This window comes from Rhamphochromis sp. 'chilingali', assembly GCF_963969265.1.
Source record: "Rhamphochromis sp. 'chilingali' genome assembly, chromosome: 17".
NCBI lineage: Eukaryota > Metazoa > Chordata > Actinopteri > Cichliformes > Cichlidae > Rhamphochromis > Rhamphochromis sp. 'chilingali'.
This window is the reverse complement of record NC_137944.1, coordinates 22,650,950-22,665,558: the sequence shown is the minus strand read 5'-3', so window position 1 is coordinate 22,665,558 and position 14,609 is coordinate 22,650,950. Positions and strand designations below refer to the sequence as shown.

At 39.3% G+C, this 14,609-nt stretch overlaps 2 protein-coding genes across 2 annotated transcripts; both read left to right on the top strand.

Annotated features, from left to right (window-relative positions):
• The first annotated feature begins 4,106 nt into the window (after window positions 1-4,106).
• On the top strand, window positions 4,107-6,834 carry mterf1 (mitochondrial transcription termination factor 1). Its single transcript, XM_080863757.1, has 2 exons — window positions 4,107-4,156; window positions 5,251-6,834. The coding sequence occupies exon 2, from the start codon at window positions 5,282-5,284 to the stop codon at window positions 6,443-6,445; it is 1,164 nt and encodes a 387-aa protein (XP_080719883.1). The 5' UTR covers window positions 4,107-4,156; window positions 5,251-5,281; the 3' UTR covers window positions 6,446-6,834.
• Window positions 6,835-7,693: 859 nt separating this feature from the next.
• dus3l (dihydrouridine synthase 3-like) lies at window positions 7,694-14,228 on the top strand. The gene is made up of 16 exons (XM_080862737.1): window positions 7,694-7,862; window positions 8,070-8,160; window positions 8,907-9,162; window positions 9,262-9,610; window positions 10,089-10,123; window positions 10,222-10,314; window positions 10,502-10,543; window positions 10,704-10,856; window positions 10,975-11,091; window positions 11,311-11,376; window positions 11,727-11,837; window positions 12,105-12,201; window positions 12,384-12,459; window positions 13,436-13,624; window positions 13,895-14,023; window positions 14,139-14,228. Exons 2-16 carry the CDS (start codon window positions 8,084-8,086, stop codon window positions 14,209-14,211), a joined length of 1,863 nt encoding a protein of 620 aa, XP_080718863.1. The 5' UTR covers window positions 7,694-7,862; window positions 8,070-8,083; the 3' UTR covers window positions 14,212-14,228.
• The last annotated feature ends 381 nt before the right edge of the window (window positions 14,229-14,609 follow it).

Sequence of the window (14,609 nt, the reverse complement as noted above, 5' to 3'; positions counted from 1 at the left end):
ACTTTTCTCCATAATTTATGATTCTCTTTTTTTCTCTCTCTTTGTGGTTTGAAAGAAATTTGTGAATTTGTACAGCCATTACAGAAAAGTGTGCTGAATTTCTCACGATGTAAAAGATTATTTAATGCAAAAATAATACATTTAGTGCTAATTATTAATAAGCCAGTCACTATATTTGACTACAATCCCATAAATTTCCCTTCATTCTCTGCAGTCTGAAGTCTGCTTGTAAAGTCTGCTCAGTTTCTATGGTAACAGGCGAGGAGGAGAGGTTGCCAGAGCTGTCCCAGTTGAGAGTTTTCTTTTTTAAACACAGAATATTTTCATATCAAAGATGTTTGCTGCTAATAAAGGATCCAGCTGTCACCTCGCATTCTCCAGCATGGCGTTTGAATGGGCTGCATCACCAAGAGTGCTGCCATATGTTAAAGAGGAAGCACGTGAGCTGTCTCAGCTGAATGGTGCTGCAGGTAATATGAGAGACTGGCATCGGTTTCTAGGACGATTAAAATAAATGGACAGGCAATATTTTACTCACAGCCTCCATGTGGGATTGATCTTCAGTCTTAAAATAGTTTATATTTAATTAAAGTAGCGTATTCCTGGCAAACTAAAGGCCTTTTATCTTTCCTGTCATTTTCCCCCAAATAAGTCAGCGATAATATAAACTTTGTGGCTTGATCATTAGATGAACTAATCTTCTTTCTTTAAAGTTTTTATTTGATCACCAGTGAGCTAATAGGAGATGTGGGTAGTAATTCATAGGGGTCTTTGCTGGGATTTTAGAAATCTAGAGATTATTTCTTACATGTTTGCTTAAACTCCATATTTCCCCAGGGCATGCCTCAAACTGCACATGTAAGACTAACAAATTTTAGCCAGTTTTATTATTTCATACTCTTTGATTATTTCATTACACCGTTACATTTTATTTCAATTTCCCTGAGATTAAAGTCCAGGTGGACCAACATTTATTCCCTTTTTATTTGCAGGCCAGTCCAGTCTTAAACAAATATCCTACCTAAGCGTTTTGCCTCAGTTTCATTCGAAGATTTCTTGTTCTAACATCCAGGCTAAAATATTCCTGTAGAATTATAAAATATTAAACTTTCCCTTATACTTCCAAAAACATACCAGTAGTAGCAGTAGCAGCAGCAGCAGCGGGAGAAGATGCTCTGTGTCTTCGGCTGACGGGGGCTGAACAGCTTATTGTCTGGCAGATTTTGAATTCCACCCATCTTCTTTTGGACATTCTCACCAGCCTGATCTCACCTGTGAAAGCTTGCTGTTTGAGCACCAGCGTCTGCAGGAACTTTTGAAAGTTTCGTCAGCCTCTGAATTATTGATTCACTCAGGGAGTATACAGAGTCTACAATTACCCAAGTGACTTTACCAAGACAAGCTCAACAAATGAACAGCATGCATGCTATATTTATAAGTCAGAGGGTGGTGAACAAAGGCTGTTAGAATTAAGATGATAGAAACATCTAGATACTGAAAAGTAAAATGAAACCACTCTAAACCATTTTTCTTATAACACTTTAAATACATATGGTGGAAAAAAGATGAAAAGGAGCCTTAACTAATCTAGATTATCATCACATCCAGTGCTACAGCTTTTTTTTTTTTAAATTAAAGTGTATTTATAGCCCAGAAGTGTAATATACGGTAGTTTCACCTTCTGAGATCCTCATATGATTACATTTTTTTTAAAGGCTTTTCTTCATCCTTATACTTCATTCTGCTCAAAGTATTCTAAATTTTATTACACAAAGGAGACTTTGTGTTATACTTCATAAACCCAACATGTAAATATGAGGACATGGCTGCAAAAACAAGCCAAATCATGGCCTATCCACCACTGTGCTTGACAGTAGGTGGTGTGCTGACATGCTGTACTTGGCTTTCACCAAACATGGTGTTGTGCATTATAGCCATAGATCTCCACTTTGGACTTTTTAGAGAGAAGAGGTTTTCTTCTGACAGTCCATCCAAACAAGCCATACTTGTTAGAGATTAGCAGCACTTGGCTGCCACTTGCCCACTTAATTCCTATGGAAACAGTAAGGGTATACTACCTCTTCAGTGTTGTAAGCGACTGATAAAGTCCTGTGAAAACTTCACGTGACTTTGTATTACTAAAACATGTATGATCCATTTCTATGTTTAAGAAATCTTGGCATCTTGTAATCTCTTATGAGGCCAAATAACTTTTATGGGGGGCTAAAAAAATATATATTTCAGACTCCAGTAGGGTTAGTTAAGTGCAACAAGAAAGCTGGAAGCTCAGCAACACGTGGGAATGTCTCTGTTTCAAATACAATAGCAGCGTAGATCAGATTGAACCACTCTTACCATTTATGGTGTCTTATAACCTCTCTTTATTGTCTGTCATAGAGTATAAGTAATTAAAAGACAGACACAAAGACCATAAGGGTCCCTAAAATACTTTGGATAGGTTTAAGAAAAATGCAGGTGTGCAAATGCAAATGTAACTGTGACCTGTGGATGTGTGAGACGAATTTGAATCAAGACTCCAGTTGCCCAGCTGTTGCGATGGAGCTCACTTCAGTCTTAGAGCAGCAGAGCAATGTGTATTTGCATAATGACAATATCAGTGTCATGCATTAAAATATGCATAAGTGGGGGGACTCATCAGTAAAGAGACGCACTGGGTCAGTACGTTTATCAGTGGTAGGCTGTGAATCATAACACATGGTAAGTGTCCTCTTGTAGCTTGTACAAGAGCATCTGCTAGCTGAGACAGAATTAACTATTGATGCCTGTAACAACAGTCCAGTCCTCTATAATGCTGTTTTTATTATGTAATTGAAGCTTCCCAGGTTACTGAAAAATGTCATTGCTCTCCGAGAGCTTCACTAGTGACTGAGCACACTGTAATTTAGAATGTACAGTACGTGCAAAGCAGAAAAGCACTTATTCAGGGGTCATCTCCATGGAGATGTCCCTCAAATTGTTTGTGAAAAATTCAGGTTTTTATCAAACTAAGAAAGGAAAAATTCTCGATGCACACAGACCATACATTTTTGAAGGTTAATTTTAATTAAACCATGTCTTTAAATTTGACTAATGGTAAGGAAATACATTAATTTACACATCACTTACGCAGGATGTAGTGAATTAAAAAGAATAAAAAAAATCAATATAATGTTTGAAAATTGATATTGAACAATATTAATAGAAATTAGGGGAAACTGGGCAAATGGCCTAAGTTTTTCTAAAATCCCGCTTACCGTCCTTACACCAACCATTCACAACATCTGTGTAATATTGTGTGGATCGTCCTAAAAGCTCTGATGTTTTGGAGAATTAACATCGAACTACTGGGTATCCTGTGCTTTCTGGTCCTGTGGACTGTGAGGTGGGACACCTGTGGATCAGGTTCAGGTGGGAATGTGTGTCATTTGGAGGTCTGATTAAATCCTTAGACACCTAAGTTTATCAAATTATGCACAGTTTCTGAGGTGAGCCATGCTGGCGGAATCTGCTGCCAGTGAAAGGCTCTGTTGTCATTTGAGTGTGCTTGTTCTGCAACAGTAAGCAGATGTTTGGTACATGTCAATGTAAGATCCACACCAATGCCAAGATTTCCTAGTAGAATATGGCACTGTAACGTTATTCACTTCACCTGTCATTGGGTGATATGTTCTATTCTTTCAAATAGAAGATCTTTGCTTCCATCTAGTGGTTATAAATCAGTATAAAGGCAATGGCTTTACAGATTTCAGAGGAAATGTGCAGAAATGACAAGGAACAGGTGAGAAGTCTCTGATTTAAACACGCAGAAAAACACTAACAGAAAAAAAATTAATCACTGTCAGCAGAAATATGAGGCTGAAAAAGGCAATGGCTGGAAAACCTAATTAAAAATAAAGTTAAACGGAGTGTTAGCAATATAGCCAACAGCAAAAAAAAGAACGAAAATAACGAAACTTACACTGTATTAGATTATCTGAGAAAAAACATGTTTCAGAAGATGTGAGGTGGTGTTTGGCACAAACTCCACCATACCAGTTGTGTCGCTATCGTATTATTTTGTCATTTAACCTACAGCCAATAAATATAACGAAGAAGAAGAATCTCGCGAGAGTTCTTGGAGTTCACGTTACCGGCATGGAAGAAATGTTGGCTTTTGGTATGTTTTTAATACTTTTTAAAGCAGACTGGTACTTAAAGGGCTATTACTGATTAGATATTGTACACCGCTAAACAGAAACGACTGTGTGCTTTGGTTGGACTCTTCAGTTAGTTATTCCCGGGCGAATAAATAAAAGCTTCCCTTTGTATTACTAACGTAAATAACTTTGCCAAAGTAACGTACGCATTATGTAGTAAATAACTAGTAAATGGCCAGTATCAAGCAGTTCACAACTAAGTTTAAGAATACTTGTTTGGAAAGTTTCTGTTACTGGTGTAAGCTTGGAGCGGTGTGTCAGCAAATCAGATTAGCAAAGAAAAAGATTAATATACCAATGTCTTAATGGTTTCACTAAAGATTCATATATTTGTAAATTAACATATCCAAAAGTAAACCAATCATATCTTACTAATAGCATCTGATAATAGATGTGCTCACCAGTTACCTGTCTGCATCTTTTTTGGCCAAGTGGCTTTTCTTTTTTGTTTCTTGGCTTTTCTTTAATTATATTAAAGCCTTTTTTTTTTTAATTTAGCAAAAGTGCTGTGAAAAAACTTAAGTACACCCTTATTACTTCCATAGGAATTAAGAGGGTTTGTAGTAGCTAGGTGCTGCTTATCAAATGCATGATTGCATGATTGCATGAGTTTTTGGCAATTTGCTGGTCCGGAGCATTCAGGTGTGTGTTAACACAATGCCGCAATTTTTCCAGGATCTCTCTGAAAGCTAAAGCTTGGCCCGAACTGGGTCATGCTGCAGGACAATGATCTCAAGTATAGCAGCAGCATCTACAACAGAATGTCTGAAAAAGAGAAGAATCAAGGTGCCGTGGTGGCCCAGTTAAAGCCCAGACCTTGGCCTGACTGAAGTGCTGTGGGGGGGGCTCCACCACCTCCAAAATTCCTCTACAATGTAGTGAGAGACTGATAAAGTCACACAGAAAACAGTCACTCCAACTTACTGATTATAAAGGTGGTTCTACAGCTGTTAACCAGTGGGGTTTGATTAGTTTTTCACAGGACTGCAGCTGTGAAAACTGTCTTTTCATGAGTGTATATTAACATGTCTGTTTTTTCTTGTCTGAATTGCAGTGATGCTTCAGTGTGGCCCTCCTCAATAAAAATGGCAGGAGTTCCTGGAGTGAGAGCCCTCCTCACTGTGCAGCGATCGGTGACATTGCAGCACAGCTTTTTTGGCTTCACTCCAATACATTTTGCATCAGCCTGCTTCCCCAGAAGGCTTTACAGTACTTCGACAGGAAGTACTGAAACAAAGCCGCCGGTAAACCCGGAGAATGAATCTCTGCTCGAGAACTTGAACCTCATGGGAGTTGACGTGAGGATGGCACGCCAGCGTCAGCCTGGGGTGCTTCGTAAAACCTTCACTAATGAGAACGGCCTCGCTCAGTTCCTGCAAGGAAAAGGTGCCGGCCGCAAAGTCATTGCTAGCATAATATCCCGTTATCCCCGAGCCATCACTCGCTCCATTGAACACTTGGAACAACGCTGGCAGCTGTGGAGAAACATCTTCCAGACAGACGCAGAAATCGTAAGCATCCTGGATCGCTCACCTGAGTCGTTTTTCCGCTCCAGTGATAACGACAACTTGGAAAAGAACATAGATTATCTGGTCTCACTGGGACTAAATGCCAAAGATCTCCACCGGCTGCTGACCACAGCACCGCGCACATTCTCCAACAGCTTAGAGCTCAACAAGCAAATGGTGGAGTTTCTGGAAGATATCTGCACAGAGCTCGGTGGAAGTAACCCAGAGCAGTTTGCAAAAATGGTCATAACAAGAAATCTTTACATTTTAATCAGAAGCACTAAGAGAGTCAAGACAAACATCGACAACCTGAAAGCATCACTTAAGTTGAGTGATTCAGAACTGCTGGCTCTTCTTCAAGGCCACGGGGCAGAAATTCTGGACCTTTCCAACGAGTACCTGAAAAAGAATTTCAACAGCCTGGAGCAGAAGATGACCGCACTTGGCTGTCGGAAAGCTGATGTTAAAAAACTGATCATCAACTATCCGATGATCCTCTACATTGGGCCTGACACTCTGAGCTCTAAACTAGACTGTCTTTTAAAAGGAGGAATAACAATGAAGCAGATACTGGAAAAGCCCAAAGTTTTGGACTACAGCACACAAAACATTACAGGGCGACTAGAGGAACTGAGAAGGTTGGGCTATGACTTCCAGAAGAATGGCATCAACATCCTCGATTCAAGTCGAAAGCGGTTTGCCGCAAAAATAGAAAAACTTTCTGCCTCACCAGAAGAATGAGTGTAGCTTGCTGCCTGTCAGACAGTGTTGGCTGATACTTTTTCATCTTTTTGACTTAAGAATAATCAGGTTTTATGTTCAGAGATAATATGATTGAGCTCTTTTAATATCCCAAACTTAATTCCAGTATTGAAATCTAAACATTGTGCCTGTGATATTCTTCTAGTCTCACAAAAGTAATTAAAGCAGTAAAAATAATAAGTTGAAGGTCTGGGGACATGGAATTACATTTGAAGCTAATGAGTAAAAGGAAATTGTCAGTGGATTACCCATTATGTAATGTTTCAGCTCAAATACCAGGTGTTTTAATCCATCAATACGCTGTCTTGGAATTAAAAAAAATGCAAAAGATGAAATACATTTGACTGAATGTTTCATTCACAGGTAAAGTTATGGAATGACTTATGTGATGTTTGTTTTTAAGCACTGAAGAAGACTTTTGGGCCATTTTAAAACCAACACATGGTAAGAGTCATTAAGAAAATGGGTTTTTCTTTTAGTTAAATGACTGGAGCAAAGATCTCCATTTACACTCACCATACAACTTTGTTAGGCACACTTTGCAAATACCAACTTGGACCCTCTTTTTTTCCCTTCAGAACAGCATGACACAGATTCATCTGAGATTTTGGTCCATTTTGAAATGACAGCATCACACAGTTGCTGCAGATTTGTCCGCTCTTCATCCATGATGCAAATCTCTTTTTAATATATATTATTAGAATTTAAAGGATATTTGTCAGCATTTGTTATTTGTTTGAATAAATATTACAATGTAAACATCAATTTTGGAGGGCATATGAATCACAGGCATGTAGAAATCGCATGTCTCAAACAAATGCATCAAAGCCACATCAGGCAGGCTGATAACACATTTTATTGTCATTCGAAGTTTTTAGCTCTCAAATGGTTCAGTCAAAACAAAAGGAAAGAAAACTGCACAAAATAACAAAACTGGATATAAATAGATACATTATTGAATAAGGTTAAAAACTAAAAATAATACGGTCTAAAATAAACAATAGTCAGTTAAACTAAAAAGCGAGGGCCTTGTGAACCGGCTGCCGCGACAGACTTGACCAAATTGACAAAGACTAACGATAAAAACATTTCATGTATATTTTTAATTTGTTTTACTTAGTCACACTCCAGCCCAGTAGGTGAATCTGAGTGCTGGATTTCAAAGGCAATGAGAAAGATTTGCAAGCGGTTCGCGGAACCAATGTTGAGCAGCAGGTTTACCACGGACGTATCTAAGGTGCTGCACAACGGTTTCCTCGCGATTCTGGGTTGTGCATGTCCAGTTGTGGAAAAAAAAACAAAACCCAGGAACTTTTGACTTGATTTCTACGTTCTGTACATCAGTTGTCTTTTAACTTCACGGTTGGAGCAAGGCGGTTGTTTACTCAGTATATCGGTAAGTGGTCTAACTCAGCTACAAGAGGAAGCTAACTGGTGGAAGTGTAAGGTTAAATATGGAGCACAGAGAAAAGCAGGCAAGCTGATTATGATAATAAGGCAGTACCTGAACTGGTTTAATGTGTGCATAAAGTGTCCTAACGTAGGATTGGGAGCTGAATGGTCCTGTGAAGTGTTTAATTAGAAAGGTGTTAAAATGTTGCAGGAAGAGCGACTGTGATGGAAACAGCGGAGGAGGTGAACGTTTCGAAGAGTGCAGACGTGGCTGCAAAGGGTGAAGCTGCGATCAAACCAGAGTAAGATACTGTTAATAACTAAGAAAACTGTGGAAATCGCATTTATATGTTTTTGCAACAGATTTCAGGAGAGGGAAGCTGCAAATTAGAACAATCTTTCTCCAACTTTCAAAAGAGACAGCCATGAGTCAGGGGACTGAAGATAACGCCAGATTTTTATGATGAACGTAAGCCAGTTAGTAAGATGGGAGCAAGCATAGCTGAATAAATAACCATGTGTTTGAGTTTATGAAAGAACAAAGCAGACCATCTGACCTGAGCAAACAGCACAAGCAAGGCACGTGACTATAAGGAGGCTGTCTGCATCTGAACTTGTTAAGATGTTCGTGTGAATTTATGTGAAAAAACTGTAGAAAGTGTCTACAAGAGATAATAACTCGTTTACACAACATAAAAAATATGGCCCTGTAGGGGTGAAACAGGGGCTTTGCAACCCCCAGTGGCGTAGTAAGGACTTACTGCCTTTATTTTCAGCCTTCCTGCTGCTTTGTCTGATGAAGCAAAGAGTGTTACACTGTCAGCAAAAAGGCTGTTGAAGGCCCTCAACTCTTTGCTTTCAGTGTTTCAGTGACCCATGCTACAGGGTCTTACTGGTTTAGCATAATTTACTCCCATTATGCTCTTTTTTCCCCCAGTGTGAATATAGTTCATACTAAAATGCTTTAGTGACACACAGACTGTTTTTACACATAATTTAAAACAAAATTTATCAGGAGGATTCTTTCATCATCTTCTTATGTTTGCAGATTCCTTACAACCAAAGACAAGTTTCATGGGTTGTTAGACTCAGAGTGGCAGAGCTCAAAAAGAGAGAAAGCCAGTGAAAGTGATGCAGTTGAGGATTCAAAGGAGACTTCTTTGGAGGAACCTGAACCTAAAAGGCTGAAACAAAATTTTGAGGGTAGACCAGATGGCAAGCGTCTTCGGGGACAGAATAAGTCAAGGCCGCACACAAAGCCCACAGCCTACGATGAAAAACGACTTTGTCACTCAATCATTCAGGTATGAAGCTCTGACTCTGCATTCAAAAAGGCTCTGTGCAATACATTTTGATCCATATAGTTACTTTTGTGACTCTCCCCCCCCCCCCCATAAATTTAGAACAAAGAATGCCCCTTTGGAGCAAAGTGCTTCTTTGACCATGACATTGTCAAGTATATGGATTCTAAGCCTTCCGATATTGGGGAAACCTGTCACATCTATGAAACATTTGGAAAATGTGCCTACGGTTTGTCCTGCCGCTTCGCCAAGGCCCACACTACGCCTGACTTCAAATCCATGGAGAAGGCCGATCTGGTCAAGGTGTATGAAGGCAGGACTATGGTGAAGAACAACATGAGTAAGGAGCTCCAGGGTCGCCTGAGGAAGCGATCGGTGTCCTTCGAAAAGTCAGAAAAGTACCTGAAAACACTCTCAGACAACAAAGATAAAGGAGCACAGCAAGGCGACGGTAAGACAAGTGAAAAGGCTTTTATAAAGAATGCTGCCATCACAAATTTTGCTCATGCTTTTTAGGAAGAAACAGATACTGAGTATGTCACTCAAGCCTCTTTTTCACTAGTACCCACTTGCCTCGGCTCGGCTTGACACGGTTTTGGTCGTTTTCCATTACAATTGAGTAACATCTATTGTGCGTGGGGTCGTTATAGCAACACAGCCAAAAGTCCAGTGATTTACAGCTTGTGATTTTCTATTTTTGTGAAGGGGACGTTCTCATGATTCATCAAGTGTCACCATTGATTGGCTTTTGACCAGCTCACTCAGTTTTAGCAGATTAAATACACTCCTATTCTGTTTCTTTTAATCTGCACATGTGTTGACCTGTTGCTTACATACTCATACATGCATTATCAATTTTAGTGTATCTTAATTTGTTCCTTTGTCTCACTCATGGGATCTATGTGCATCTGAATTTTCTGCTGATCCAGCTGGAGAAAAACAGCCTGTTTCTAGTGAAGTACAGGTAACCTTTTCTACCAACAGCATTCCCTCTTACTGACCACTCTGTCATTGAGCCTTATGTTTATTGCGTGTGTTTTTCATGTTTCTGACTAACTGTAGACCAGCTCAGATAAACAGTCTGCTCCAGTGAAGACCGTCGGCCCGTTGACTGATGCAGATGTCATCAAGCTGCGCCCGTGTGAAAAGAAGCAGGTATATCTCTTCCAGTCGCTTTCCTCCAGAGTTTTCATGTCTGTTTAAACGATAAACAAGGTGTTTTAATAAACTGTTCTAATCAGCAGACATCTGATACTCATATATATATTTAGGGAATATTTACACGATTTAAATTACAGTCAAATTGCATTGCTTAATGCCTCTTTTTGCTTTTGTTCTTAAGGTGGATTTTCAAGACAAGCTCTATCTCGCCCCTCTAACAACTGTAAGTACCATCACACTGAAATCAGTATTGGAGTTAGTGGTAGTTGTGTTTTTTAATATATTTCTATCTTTAAATCCAGGAATGTAGCAAGTGCAATTAAATAATGACCTGTAAATGAGGTCTGGATCTGATAAAGCAAGTATTTCTTTAATTTCTTCAGTGTGGAAATCTGCCTTTCCGTCGCGTGTGTAAGCGCTTTGGTGCAGACATCACATGTGGGGAGATGGCCATGTGTACAAACCTGCTGCAGGGGCACCAGTCTGAGTGGGCCCTCCTGAGGAGACACGAAAGTGAAGATGTGTTTGGTATTCAGGTGATGTTTAAAATCTTCTGAAGGATTCAGTCCTATAGAGGGCGTTGTTGGTAAGACGTCTGGATTTGTGTGAGAGTCCAAGACTGTGATTTTTTTAAAGCCTGAATTGCGTCTCTAGGTGGAGGGCAGTTTCCCCGACACAATGACGAGGTGTGCAGAGCTCATCAACAACAACACTGAAGTTGATTTTGTGGACATCAACTCTGGGTGTCCCATTGATCTCGTATACAACAAGGTAAACTCTTAACTTGCCCCCCCCCCAAATGCTCAGACCGTGACTTTTTTTTTTTTCTTTCATTTCCTAATAGACAAATTGAGACTTCCTATTTTGCAGTCAGATGCATTTTGTGTGTTTATACTACAGCACAAAGAGCACAGATACCAGCATTTGAGAGGAAGTGTTAAACATTAATATGACAGTCACTGACAGATGGCCTTTGTTTTTTCCCATCAGGGCGGAGGCTGCGGCTTGATGACACGTACCAGAAAATTTGAACGAATAGTCAAAGGAATGAATTATGTAAGTATGACTTTTTGCCTATTGTATGGTAATGATGCAAGAAGGAGAGTTTTGTTGCTCTTGTGGATCATTGCAAAGTTACAATTCAGTTCAATTTTATTTATATAGCACCCAATCACAAAAAACAGCTGTCTCAAGATGCTTTATATTTTAAGCACAGTATTTGAGGGAAAAACCCAATTCCCCCTCGAAAAGCATTTGGCAACAGTGGGAAGAAAAACTTTATTAGATCCTGGCTCAGGGAAGGGCAGCCATGTGCTGTGACTATTTTAGGGTGAAGGGAAGAAGACAGGATAAAAGACACACAGCCTTCAGTTAAAGGCTGAATGAAAACCTTTTTCTCCCTGTAGGTCCTTGATGTCCCTCTAACAGTCAAGATCCGCACCGGTGTTCAGGAAAAGTCTAACATAGCACACAAGCTCATCCCAGAGATGAAGAATTGGGGCGTCTCAATGATTACAGTAAGTAAAAGAGGAGCATGTTTGAGCAATGTGAAATCGTCCCTATGCCATAAATCAACATGATTAAAAGGAAATTTCATTTCTAGGTTTACAGAGTTGCCAGATGTAGCTGTAAGCATCCATAATTCTGAATCGGTATCATTTATGTAAATGTAAATATCCTATGGTGACGATTCATTCTCGAGATGTTATTCTGTTCGGTGATGTATAACATGTTTACATACGCCTCTCCTATTAAAAAACATTGACGCTGTGTTTTTCCTACAGTTGCATGGTAGATCCAGAGAGCAGAGATACACAAAGTTAGCCGATTGGGACTATATCACAACATGTGCAAAGCTGGCTAGCCCCATCCCACTTTTTGGTATGTGGATTTGTAAAGGTTACACAAAAAGACAAAAGCCTCCTGATGTTTAAACAGTTTCATGCATTTAGTTTGGCGTTCTCTAGGTTGTAAAACCTTGCACAGAATGCAGTGTAGTGTTTTTATTGTACATGTTTTTATAGTACATATTAATCACAGGTGATTTGGTTTTATTTTTCTAGGTAACGGAGACATTTTGTCCTATGAGGATGCAATGAAAGCGAAAGAGACCGGAGTTTCTGGGATTATGATTGCAAGGTTAGTGTCATTTCCTTGCAGCGTAAAAAAAAAGATCGAAATGCCTTAAAAACAGATGACATCTGGAACTGATATGGTCTGCAGCCAGTGACTTTTGTTTTTAGATTTCACTTAAAACTTTTTCCATTATTAGAGTTCAAGTATATTTGTTTACACTCACTGGCCATTCATTAGGTACACGTGTCCCACTGTTTAACACAAATATTTCAGACTGCTTCCAGTTGACAGTCAAAATTGCAATACAATATAAGACTGCTGCCTGCTCTGGTGAAACTCCACTTCTGCTAGAACATTTGGATCAAAGGTTTAGAATTAGGTATAAACAACATGGATCCATCCCGGGTTGTATCTGTGGTTCAGGCTGGTGGTGTAATGATGTGGGGGATATTTTCTTGGCACACTTTAGGGTTGTGGAACCAATTGAGCATCATTTACTGCCACAACCTAACAGACTTCACAGTAACTCCACAGTCATCAGATCTCAGTCCAACACAGCAGCTTCGGGATGTGTTGGAACACGAGAGTCACATCGTGGATGTGCAGCTGACAAATCTACAAGAACTGTGTGATGCCGTCATGTCAATATGGACCAAAATCTCTGATGAATGTTTTTAGTATCTTATTGAATCTATGCCACAAAGATTTTATGTAGCTCTTAAGGCAAAATGGGGTCCAATCCAGTACTGGCAAGGTGAAACTAATAAAGTGGCCATGAGTGTATTTTGCCTCAGTGAAGTCAAGAATCTTTTTAAGTTGTTTTAAAACCCAGCAGCAAATTTGTCAGAGCTCTTAAGGCTAATATGTGGGTGCCTTTTTCCATGTATAATTTTCAGTTGAAGTGTGGAAACATTGTTTCTCAGAGGAAAATACAAAGAAAACACTGACCACAAATTACTCCATAGGATGGAAGATCCTTATACATTATTTATGTATGTATGTATGTATTTATTTATTACCTTTTCTGGGTTCTCTATAGGGGTGCTCTCATTAAGCCTTGGATCTTCACTGAAATCAAGGAGAGCCGACACTGGGACATTTCGTCCAGTGAGCGACTGGACATCCTAAAGGACTTCAGCAACTTTGGCCTGGAGCACTGGGGCTCTGACACTAGGGGCGTGGAGAGGACACGCACCTTCTTGCTTGAGTGGCTCTCCTTCTTGTGCCGGTGGGCTACATCACATTTCAGAAATTTTGCATTTGTTCTTCTGTGAGCAATTCGATTCATATATTCTGTGCAATTAAGCTGTTTTAATATAATTTTAGGGTAACAGACTTATTTGTGGTCTTTTCCCATTAGTTTATGAGACTGGGGACATGTAATAGCTGAAAATGTGTGATAGACTATGTTGCATTCCACTGCATCTGACTCCCGCTGTTAAGTTTTCCTGTTTGCTGTGGTAAACGTTGCTTTCCTTCTCCCTCCATCTGTTCTCAGATATATTCCAGTGGGCCTGTTGGAGCGAGTGCCTCAGAAGATCAATGAGAGACCTCCGTACTACATGGGCAGGAACTATTTGGAGACACTGATGGCCAGTCAGAACGTAGAGGACTGGATCAGGATAAGGTGAGTACAAACATGCCTATTTTCTAGAATTACATTTCAAGATTGCACAAAATTAAGATTTTAAAAGTGCAAAATGTAATAATGAGTGTCTTATGAATTGTTTTCTACTTTCCAGTGAAATGCTGCTTGGACCCGTACCCAAGAATTTTGAATTCTTGCCTAAGCATAAAGCCAACTCATATAAGTGATTTTCTTTTTTGCTCAACTATTAAAATCATCAAGATTTGTGGGTTTTTTCTTCTTTTTTCTAATTTGTTCAAGAGATCAAGCTCAAAGACAGAAGATATTTTATGTTTTAAGTGATAAAGACTCTAGAATAGTTTGTTTATTTGACCTGTGTTGCAGTAGAAACATACATCGGTTTTCATGTAATTGAGTGCAAATAAATGTTTCGCAACAACAAGATGTTTGTGTCATTTTATTTTTCTATTGAAGGAAATTGTTTGATTTATTTGACCTTATTAAACAAACATACTGAACAGAGATCATCTGTCTGCATGAATTTTGTAAATATGTTTTGAAGTTCTATATTACCCTGGGTAAGCCCAGTGATGATTAAGTATGTAAAGTATTTTTTGGTTGGAAA

Excerpts from the sequence above, each read along its gene's own strand:
- dus3l (XM_080862737.1), top strand. The coding sequence starts at position 8,084 with ATGGAAACAGCGGAGGAGGTGAACGTTTCGAAGAGTGCAGACGTGGCT. Across the intron at positions 10,124-10,221 it reads CTGTTTCTAGTGAAGTACAG|ACCAGCTCAGATAAACAGTC; the intron begins GTAACCTTTTCT and ends GACTAACTGTAG. Across the intron at positions 11,377-11,726 it reads TAGTCAAAGGAATGAATTAT|GTCCTTGATGTCCCTCTAAC; the intron begins GTAAGTATGACT and ends TTCTCCCTGTAG.
- mterf1 (XM_080863757.1), top strand. The coding sequence starts at position 5,282 with ATGGCAGGAGTTCCTGGAGTGAGAGCCCTCCTCACTGTGCAGCGATCG.